Consider the following 10,287-nt stretch of genomic DNA (forward strand, 5'->3'; position numbering starts at 1 on the left):
AAAAATCACAATTATCCAATGAAACATTAGTTGAACTTTTGAAGTGTCAATTTGAAATAGAAGATTGAAGAATCAAACTTTACATTCTTGCATCAAGCCCTGGCTGGAAATTCTGCAATACAAATCAAACCACAACTCTTCAGTGGCAGAAAATTGTTAGTGACAGTACACACTTTTAAGAGCAGTTAATTGACTTCAGCATGCACTTACCGACAAAACTGCCCTGATGCACTCCAATACAATGAACTCAGACGGCGATAATTGTTGCCACAATTTGAATATAACGACAGTACATAAGAGGTCACTCTCAGTTACTGTGTGTTGATCACCACTCAAGAAATATATGAAAAGCTACCTCATAGTCACCAATGCATAATAATGAAGAACAGCTCTTGGAGTCCTTGAGCTCTAAGATCCGCCAGGATCTCTGTTTTCTTTTTGCAATCAGGAAATTTCAGGTTTGTTGCTGATTAAAAAAACTCCGGAGGCAGTTGATGATGACAGAGTTTCTTTCAGCAATGATGGCAGCTGAAGAGATTTACTCTATAGTTCCAGGGGAATTGGAGAACTGTCAGGAAAAATATTCAATTTCTGCTTTTGCTGAACACCTGGAGACTAAGCTATGTTGGTCAATGTGGGGACGGAAGCATCATATGTTTCGATGGATCTTTTGGAGCCCGGAGCAGGAAGAATTGGAAGGCCCTCAAACGATTTCATCCACTTGTAAGCCATCTGTGTTGTCTTCATCTCCCAGCTTGTTTTTCTGACTCATACAACATATAAACATAGGCTCATCGGTTTGTATTTCATGATTGATCAATCAAGGTTATCCAAAGAGTATCCCTTCTACTCTGACTAATCATGGGACATTTATCAAAGAGAAGATCAAATGTTCGCTTCAACGAATAATTGAATGCTACATCGACTATTGTCTCGTGCAATTTTGGGCGCCTAAAACTGCTGGTGGCCGATGTTTCCTAACAACTTCAGGCCAACCTTTTGCTGTTGATTGGCTTTGTAAAGGGTTCTGTTGGTATAGGAAGCATTGCTCGAGCCATGATTATTTAGTGGACGGTGAAGCTAATGAAGCAGAGCTTGGTCCCCCTGGACGAGTCTTCCAAAGTGGGCTGCCTGAATCTAGCCCTGATTTGAGGTTGTACTCTACGAAAGAGTATCCGTTGAGGAATCAAGCTTTGAGCTGTGGCATCAAGGGATACATGGCTTTGCCCTTGTTTGACCTGCTCGGACAGGACTGTGTTGGGGTCCTGGAATTTGTGGTGTTTTCTGCGGAATACATCAACATTGTCAATGAAGTTGAGGAAGGGCTAAAGGTTTTTCTTACCAACTCCGTACAGCTTTGTTTTTTAACCTTCTTATGAATTTCTCCCCATTCAGACTCCTTAGAGGCTTCTTTTACCATTTCTCATTCGCATATTTTACTTTTGTTGTCTATATGTATATGAAAGTTGATGTTTCCTCGTGCTAACCCTGCTGTTTTTGCCATCAAATTCTTTTGTTTTCTTGCAGACTGCAGATCTAAGATGGACTCTTAACATCAACCAGCCATGTTTGGAGGCCAGTCTCCTGCAGAATGAAAAGGTATGCACAATGGCATCCGTCGAACAATCTCAAGAAGACATTAAGTAGCTTTCCGATATTTTTCACTTGCTTGTGAATAATAATCCATCTCATCTGAGCTAAATGTCACTGAAACAACTTTATCACCTACCAGGAATTAGGTTGTATCAACCAGGAAAAAAATGTCTCCTCCGTATTGTGTTTCTGAATCATTCGAGTCCGATAGTTAGTTTTCTGCTTAAAGTTGCACGAAATTGCTTGAGCTCTTCTATATTGTTTCCAACTTACAGGATCGCGGAGGTCAGCAACTCGCACTGAATGAAATCAAGCAAATGTTTGAAGTGTTGAAAAGATCAGCACAACTACATCTGGCACAAGCCTGGATCACTAGCATGAATTCTCTTGAAGTCGAAAATACTCCCAACTCGGGAACAATCTTGATGGAACGAGCTATATTCAAAGTGTTTGTGGACTATGAAGACGACTATAATTCCCCCACGACACACTTCTTGAAGGCCTGTAAGCTCCATAGCCTAATTGTAGGAAAGGGAATTGTTGGGAGAATTTTAGCAACCTGTGAATCATTCTTTTGCCCGAGTGTTTCCAATTTCAGCATAACTGAGTATCCCCTGGTTCATTATGCTCGATCAGCAAGGTTAACAGTTTCTTTCGCAATATGTCTGCAAAGTAGTTTAACTGGAGATGATATTTATGTACTTGAGTTCTTTCTCCTTCCTGGAAGTAGTGATGGAGGGTATTCTTGGTCTTTTCTATCCTTCCTTCTGACAATAATGGAGCGGCAACTTAACAGTTTTAAGGTTGCAACAGGACAATTACTTGGCGAGGAATTATCTGTTAAGGCCATAGAATTTTGTAAAGATAATGGATTTGACTCTTTTAAACTAGGCCACTCCGTTCCATATCCGCTGAAATTTGAAACCTTGCATTATGGAGAGGATATGTCGAAGTTACGTTCAGTATTTGGTCATCTCAACTTCGGATGTGATGTTATGGATTGCAGTGTGGAACAGAACAGTATGGCTGCAGAAAAATCGAAAAGAGCTACTACATTAAGGCCATCCAAGAGAGAACGGGAAAGAACAAATTTTCGTATCTGTTATGAGGATCTGCGACCGTATTTTGGGAAATCTCTCAAAGATGCTGAAAAAGGACTTGGTGGTCAGTAGTGAGATTTCTTGCAATGTGTAAACTTCCAAGAAAATGCTTATAACTTGCATGGTTTCATCACATTAAATGTTTTGATCTCTTGATGGTTGTTTGTCGTTCTTATTGACGAGAATATGTTGTTTATGTTGTTTACTGCAGTCAGCAGATCGACGTTGAAGCGTGCATGCAGAGACCATAATATTACAAGGTGGCCATCTAATGAGAAAAACAAGGTTAATCCGTCACTCTTTCTGACAAGGGCGGCAAACAAAAGTTCCCCTTGTCGTAAAGGACAGTTTTCCAGGTCCGATTTTCATCCAACTTCAGACTCCGGTTTCATGATCGTAGAGGCAGATTTTGAAGGCGATACCATGAAGTTTAAGTTTCCATTTTCATCCGGGATGGAAAAGCTTGAGGAAGAAGTGGCTAGGAGGTTGAAGTTGAATGTGACAAGTTTCAGAATGAAGTATTTGGATGGAGAAGGGAAGTGGATTTTATTAGCATGCGACGATGATTTGCAGTTCTGTATGGAGACATTGGCGTCGTCAGGCAGTAATGCAGTCAAGATGTTGGTTCAATCAATATAGTTCCTAGTTGTTTATCACTTGTATTACAATCTTGGCTGTTCTAAGGTTGAGTCATGTGTTTCTTTAACACAGTTGTTGTTCAATGCTATACTGTGTTTGTGCACATGAATTCTGCTTTGATAAATACATGGTGCATTGAATTGGTAGTCGTGGTGGTTGGATGGGTGGGATGGTAGCATTCTTGATTTCTATTTTAAATATTATTGTATTACATTGAATATATACATGTTGTCAATAAAATTTAATTTAATTAATGAAAATAATGCTCCATAACTTTAAAGTTATAGATTCGAACCCTACGAACGTGTGGGAGTTTATTCTACTTTAATGGTAGGTATTGTTTTACTTTAATAATAGTTGTTAATTAGATATAGTTATCTTATACTGATTATTAGTTTATAATTGTCATAGTTGGTGGCTGTTGTTAGATATAAATATCTGATATTAATAATTGTAGTCGATCTATTTAAAAAATAATAGTTCATTGCTTTTATTATATATATATATATATACATATTATGCATACAAAAATGATGTCAATATTAATAGAAATTGAAACAGAAAATTTAATTGGAAATCGGTATTCAACTGCAGAGAAGAAGTTGAAAAGGGAAAAAAGAAAGAAAGTGGTAAGAAAAAGAAAATACAAAAGAAAAAAACAAAAAGAAAATTAGAAGTTTTATAAATGGAGTGTTTGCGAAAACTTCTACATATAAAAGAGTGATTCTAATAGAGAAAATTAAAAATTATAACATAATTAAAAGTGAATAGTATTTGCAAAAAAAAAAAATAGATAAAAGTTAAATTAGCTATTATTTGCAAAAAAATCACTTCTAAAATAAATTTAATTAGTTAAAGACCATTTTGTCCATATGCATTAAAAAAAAGAACTATGTTTGTTTAATATTTACACTTGACTTTTGATAATTAATAATAATATTCTTTCCCAAAAAATAATACATTTTATTGTAATTAGTATATCTCATATTTAATTTTTTTAAATATTTGTGATTTATATTATTAAATATTGAATACTAATGCAAAATTAAATGTTTCATTCAATGATGTTTTCATTGTATAATATAGTTGTTCATTAATTTATGCACAATAAATAACATTGCATGATTGCCAAAAAATATACTTTTTCATTAATCATAGCAATTTAATTATATTTTTCTATGATATAGGAACATTATCCAATAATATAAAAAATAATATATAAAATTTTAAATTATTAAATATGTGAACTTATAAATTCTGTTAGTAACAATTTATTCAAATTATTTGAAAATTTTGATATCAATTTTAGATGAACAATTTTAAAAATAAATTAAAAGGATAAAATCATAATTAGACTTTTATATTAAGGGTATGGTAAAGAAAGTTGAATTTAATTACAAAAAAAATCAAAATAACTTTTGATTTAAAAATACTTTTTATAGTAATTTAGAAAGTAAAAACTAACATTTTAAACACTTCAAACATATTTTTCAACTACTCAAAAACTGAAAAGCGCTTTTAAAAAAGTCCCACAAACACTTCCAAAATGCATAAAGAGAAGAGGTAATATGGTCTTTTTATAGTTATTAATCATACGACTAACTGAAATTTCATGTTTCTTTTTAATCTGTCTCTTATTTAATGAATTTCTTTTCCATATTTGGCAGAAGTAAATTCAATTACTAAAAATATTTCTTAGCGATGATCCCCAAACAAAAAAAAAGAGTTCCACTGAGAGAAATTTCTTCACAAAAAGTGGCGGACAGCGCCACGGCGATCCCGGCAATGCTTGTATACTAAATTCTTGACGTTTCAGCTTCTGCGATTCTGCTGAGGCTGTTTGTTTGACAATTAATGTTAGGTTGAAGGAAGTAATAATTGTAAAATCAGGTTGCTGGGCTGGTGTCATCTTCAACAACAATAAACAATAAAAATCAAGAATTATGTACCAGTTAATTGTTTAGACATTCTTAATCTTCTACACGTGTCCTTCGCTGCCCTACCCTTCATCATTTTCTTGCAACTTGGAAGCAATCTTTCATCAATGCTTCGGCTTTCAACTTCTGGGCTTTTCTCTTCTTCAGAAAAATGGCTTCTACTATGTAAGGAAAAGGTTGCATTTTGATGATAAAGTTGTGGACTTTTTTCGTTTTTCTTGATTTTTGATGCGTGGTAACCTATCAAAACCATCACGAATCTGAATGTAGCTGCTTTTTCCTTCTTTTTTTCCGGTCAAGAATTTTCTTGTTCTGTTTTATGCTAAATGTTTCTTTTTCTGGTTCAAGAATGATGGAATGCAATGTGTGTGTGAGTGAAACTGAGGAAATGCTTGACTGATGACAGACAGATGGATGATTCTGAATTTTTCCAGTTTTAAAGAGATATAATGAAGAATTTTGCTGGGGCTCCTGGTACTTGGACTGGACTGGTTCTAAGGATGGCTCAGTGCTTGTTTGCAGCTGGTTCAATTGCTTCAATGGCCACTACCAAAACCTTCTTCAGTTATACAGCTTTCTGGTATTTCATACAATTATTGGTATTTCAAAATCTTTTAGAGAATTGGTTGCTACTGTGTGTGTGAAAGAATTGGTCAGTAGAGTAGTCTGGGTAAAATGTGATTAAGTCAGCCTTACAGATCTTTAACTTGTTGACTCTGTAGATTCACATTAATACTTTGAGGGGAACCCTCTACACTGAGTGACCGCAACTCACCTAAATGCACCGATCACCGGTGGATTACATGGGGTGGGGTTCAGGCGCCCAGTCCATCAAAAGATTTCGGTTCCTGTCAGTAATCTCCTAAAATTTAGCTTGTGAAAGTTTAAAGATGCTAATGGTATATGGATGTACACATCCCCCCTTGGTTCTACTCTCAGATATCTGTGTCTTCTGTAGAGCTTTCTTACATTGTGAAATTGAATAGAGGGTTTGAGGTACATTGATGTAATGAATTTAAGAAACATTTTTGTAAAAACTCTGACATATGTATGAGAAAGTTTAGTAGTTAAGATAACGGGAAGCCCAGTAAGCATTTTGTTAGTGAGCAAAAAAATCTGAAAATGTAACCAAGAATTGAAAGCTAGAAATCATCAATCTTATACCTGGTCTTATTGCTCGTGATTCTTTTATGCATATTTGCCATGGATGCCATTGTAAAAAGTGCTACTAAAAACATGTTGAATTGTATGCACATTGGAAATGGAGCAACTTTCAAAATGATATTCTTTCTAACGCTGCAGTTCTAGAGTAGAAAGTTGGTCGCTTTTGGTTGCAATGCCAGCTTGGAAATCTTTACTTCATTAGACAGCTCTTTGAGTCTTGCACATTCGAACTGTATCTTAGAATTTCTTCTGTATTCGTGGTAACTGTTCGTCTTCCATTTGTATAAGAAATCAACAGGGATATCGCTTAAAACCTTGCCTTATTCTTATGCTGGTCTCGTATCAAATGCAATCCATGTCATGTACCGTTCAACCTACCATGAAACATCATATTAACCTCACACCAAGTCATTTTCTCAGCTTCTTGATTGCTTCAATGGGTTTGCAAGTCATCTGGAGTTTCGGGCTGGCTTTCATGGATGCCTACGCATTATTGACAAAGAAGGTTTTGCACAATCCTGTGCTAGTCAGCCTCTTTGTGGTAGGAGATTGGGTTAGTACATAGATCTGCTTAAAATTCCAGGCTCTTAATACTCAAAAGAAAGCTATCAGAACAAATCTCTTTACTGCATTTCCTTTCTCAATCGACCACCTTGGCAGGTCACAGCAACATTATCCCTTGCAGCGGCTGCTTCTTCAGCTGGCATAACGGTGCTCTACTTTGGAGACTTGGGAGGCTGCAGTCTGGGAGAAGAATGCATAAAATACGAGATGGCCATTGCACTGGCTTTCTTAAGTTGGATAACTATAGCTATTTCGTCCCTGATCATGTTTTGGCTTCTTGCAGCAGGTTAGATTTTTCAATGATTGCTCGATTATGTATACCAAAGTTGTATTTTCTTACAATGTTTGTAACTTCTAAAATACTGAATCGAAAATTGTATAGAAAGAAGAGATAAGGAAACAAAAGACACCAACAGTTGAATCACCAGAAATCTTGTTTTTGCACTAACGCGTAGTAACAATCGAACAGAAACTTATGTTTCCTATGTTTCCTACGCGACCCTTCAAAATCTTTAGGAATAGATTAAATATGAAAGTTTTCGTATCAGCATGTAAGAAGCAGTTACACCTTATTTGGATTGATCGAAAGATTTGAAGAAAAGATTTCAGATTACTGTCGCTACAAACTTAGTTGCGCTGCACCAAACTTAGCTGCGGTACACCGGTAGGCATAAAACAAGAAGGTTCCCTTGGAAAAGCATGATCATATTCGTAATTCTTGGTATTTTCTTGTCACAAAGTTTGGTTGTCTTGCACCAGTAGGCATAAACAGAAGAATGTTCCATTGGGAAAAGCTTAATTTTAGTTGTTCTTCTGGCATTTCATTGGCTGTGTTAAAACCTTCACTCCAAACTCCAAAGCAAGAAGGTCTCATAGAAATCATCACTTCCTCCACTCCTTTAATAAGATCAATGCTGCATATACAAGTCAACATTTTTAACCATTATGATGAAGGAAAGTAAAACACAAGCAGAAAGGATAATAAAGAAGCCTGCAATCATTCCAACAACGCATTTTCAAGTCAATTCCACCAGGTAATGGAGGCAATGCTAGAAACCATTTTCGATACTTGTATTTTTTAATTAGTTTTTATCATATTATATTGCGGATATAATGTAAAAAGTAATTAATAAGAGTGAATAAATGTATTCAATTAATTTAGTGATTAATACTAAGGTTCTATGAACAAGTTCGATATCATGGTTTTTTAGTTCCTCCAAATATGTGGGTATTTATTTCACTTTATGTGAGTTTCAGTTACAACTTCAATTGGTGTGATTTATAGGCATGTAAATGGGTAAATAAAATCCTACCCATACCTAAAATGAAATATTTTGTACCCATAACCGCACGCTATTCAACGGGTATAAGATCATACTCTACCCCGTACCCTATTCAAATGGTCGGGTAAGGGCATGGTACAAAAATAAAAGATAATGGATTTTTTTGGGTATGAATCTGAATAGGATAATACTCGTTTATTAATAAATTTAGATGTAATCATGTAATTATAATCTTAAATATATATTTATATATACAAAAAGGAAAAATGAGGTGTGGGACTAAATTACAAAAAGTGAGGCTGTAATGGCCACTAGTTCCACTGTTATATCATTTTTGTCAATAAATCTCATTATATATGCTATAATGGAATTCTATGTAGTGGTTCTCGGAATCGGCCGAATATGGACAGCCACGATATACTTTAGTTCATATCTGAATTCCACAAAACATATAATATAAATTTAGGTTATTTTATTAGATCCTTTGAGAATATGAAATCATATTCTTTTTCCGCAAAGTCCTGAATTTGCACATCAATAAAATAAATATATGAATTTCTATTTTTATGCATCGCACTACATTTTGTTTAAGTTATTGACAAAATGACTAGTTTTTTTTTGTATATATATTGCATTTATCTCATTATAAGTACAAAAAAAGTACTAGGGTGTTTTTGTCAATATATCATATGGAATGTAAAATGGGGGACAACATTGTAAGGTTATGTAATTTTCTTGCTGAAGTCAATATTTTTCGTCCAAGTCTTAACGAAATGGATAAAATTAGAAACAGAGAGTTCTCGAATGAGATAAAACTATAATTTTAATTTTTTCTTAAAAAAAAGTATAATATCATATTTTTTTAAAAGGGGGCTTTGATGTAATTAACCCTATAATTTTTGGAACTGACTTATCAATAGAACCACACTAAGAATATGCCTTTTGTTGTGGGAAAGAAATTAAATATCTTTAAAATCAAGAAAAGAGATAGGTTCTTTTAAATCATTAAATTAAAAAAAAAAAAAAGGTTAGGATTTATAATATTGGAAAAAAGTTAATATTTATAATATTGCAAGAAATGAAAAGGGTCACCAGGAAGAACAAATTCTTAAGGGTATATAGATTACCATAACATCGTTGCTTTAGCATCTTATTCTTCACCTCATGAACATTGTGAGCTACACAATTTAACATATATTTAAAATTTGTATGAAGGGAGTACTTGCATGAGTTTCAGAAAAGTAATTTTCAGCTTCTGGTTTTAAAAAAATATTTTTGAAATGTTTGAAATGCCAACTTATGCTTTTAAATCTGTTAAAAAAAACGTTTTTAGGTGAAAAGCTAAAAGCACCTCGGGGGTGCTTCTAGCTGCTTTAGCTTTTTCTGTAATTAAATTCAACTTTAATTTTTACTACTTTACCCTTATTATAATAATCCTAATTCAATTTTACGGATTTTTATTTATTTTAAAATTTTCATATTTAAAATTGATATTAAAATTTTTAAATAATTCAAATGATTTAACAGTAATCAAAATTACGCTTTCACATATTAAATATTTTATAATTTTTATATTTTATTCGCTATTTTGTCTAATTTATATTATTCACTTATCATAAAAATATAAATTAAATGGCTATAATTAATTAATAGAGTAATATTTTTTCATTCTTGCAAGTTTAATTATTGTGTATGAATCAACAATTATATTACTTAGTGAAAGTATTGTTAAATTAGTTATTTTAGAAGTGATTTTTCCCCAAACACTATCCAATTTAGCTTTTGTCTGTTTTTTATTTTCTTACAAACACTACCACTTTTGATTCTGTTACAACTTTCAACTTTTTCTACAAAAAATACTTTTTTAAAAGTAGAAGTTTTTGCCGGCACTCCCAAAAAGTGGATGTATAAAAAAAATGAAAGTAAAAACAAATATACAAGAAAAAGTTTAGTGTTTAGTTATGGAGAATAATTGGGAGAAAGTAAAACTGGATGTATATGGAACTG

At 33.5% G+C, this 10,287-nt stretch overlaps 2 protein-coding genes across 8 annotated transcripts; both read left to right on the top strand.

Annotated features, from left to right (window-relative positions):
• On the top strand, positions 204 to 3,478 carry LOC105171702 (protein NLP6). The gene is made up of 5 exons (XM_011092897.2): positions 204 to 723; positions 826 to 1,331; positions 1,528 to 1,599; positions 1,869 to 2,757; positions 2,905 to 3,478. The coding sequence occupies exons 1-5, from the start codon at positions 495 to 497 to the stop codon at positions 3,330 to 3,332; spliced, it is 2,124 nt and encodes a 707-aa protein (XP_011091199.1). The 5' UTR covers positions 204 to 494; the 3' UTR covers positions 3,333 to 3,478.
• On the top strand, positions 5,032 to 7,458 carry LOC105171703 (CASP-like protein 5B3). Of its 7 annotated transcripts, none has more exons than XM_020697329.1 (4): positions 5,032 to 5,434; positions 5,704 to 5,833; positions 6,854 to 6,974; positions 7,094 to 7,458. In XM_020697329.1, the coding sequence occupies exons 1-4, from the start codon at positions 5,377 to 5,379 to the stop codon at positions 7,286 to 7,288; spliced, it is 504 nt and encodes a 167-aa protein (XP_020552988.1). In that variant the 5' UTR covers positions 5,032 to 5,376; the 3' UTR covers positions 7,289 to 7,458. The 7 variants fall into 7 exon arrangements, with proteins under 7 accessions (XP_020552988.1, XP_020552987.1, XP_011091202.1 ...); XM_020697328.1 differs by having other exon boundaries at positions 5,034 to 5,434; positions 6,854 to 6,986; XM_011092900.2 differs by having other exon boundaries at positions 5,041 to 5,445; positions 5,676 to 5,849; positions 6,854 to 6,986.

Source organism: Sesamum indicum, linkage group LG10 (genome assembly GCF_000512975.1).
Source record: "Sesamum indicum cultivar Zhongzhi No. 13 linkage group LG10, S_indicum_v1.0, whole genome shotgun sequence".
Lineage (NCBI taxonomy): Eukaryota > Viridiplantae > Streptophyta > Magnoliopsida > Lamiales > Pedaliaceae > Sesamum > Sesamum indicum.

What these genes read in the sequence shown, in the direction of transcription:
- LOC105171702 (XM_011092897.2), top strand. Translation starts at nt 495, where the DNA reads ATGATGACAGAGTTTCTTTCAGCAATGATGGCAGCTGAAGAGATTTAC. An exon ending in AAGTTGAGGAAGGGCTAAAG is followed by an intron (nt 1,332 to 1,527) that starts GTTTTTCTTACC and finishes GTTTTCTTGCAG; the next exon opens with ACTGCAGATCTAAGATGGAC. An exon ending in GTCTCCTGCAGAATGAAAAG is followed by an intron (nt 1,600 to 1,868) that starts GTATGCACAATG and finishes TCCAACTTACAG; the next exon opens with GATCGCGGAGGTCAGCAACT.
- LOC105171703 (XM_020697328.1), top strand. Translation starts at nt 5,377, where the DNA reads ATGCTTCGGCTTTCAACTTCTGGGCTTTTCTCTTCTTCAGAAAAATGG. An exon ending in AGAAAAATGGCTTCTACTAT is followed by an intron (nt 5,435 to 5,703) that starts GTAAGGAAAAGG and finishes GAATTTTTCCAG; the next exon opens with TTTTAAAGAGATATAATGAA. An exon ending in CACTACCAAAACCTTCTTCA is followed by an intron (nt 5,834 to 6,853) that starts GTTATACAGCTT and finishes TCATTTTCTCAG; the next exon opens with CTTCTTGATTGCTTCAATGG.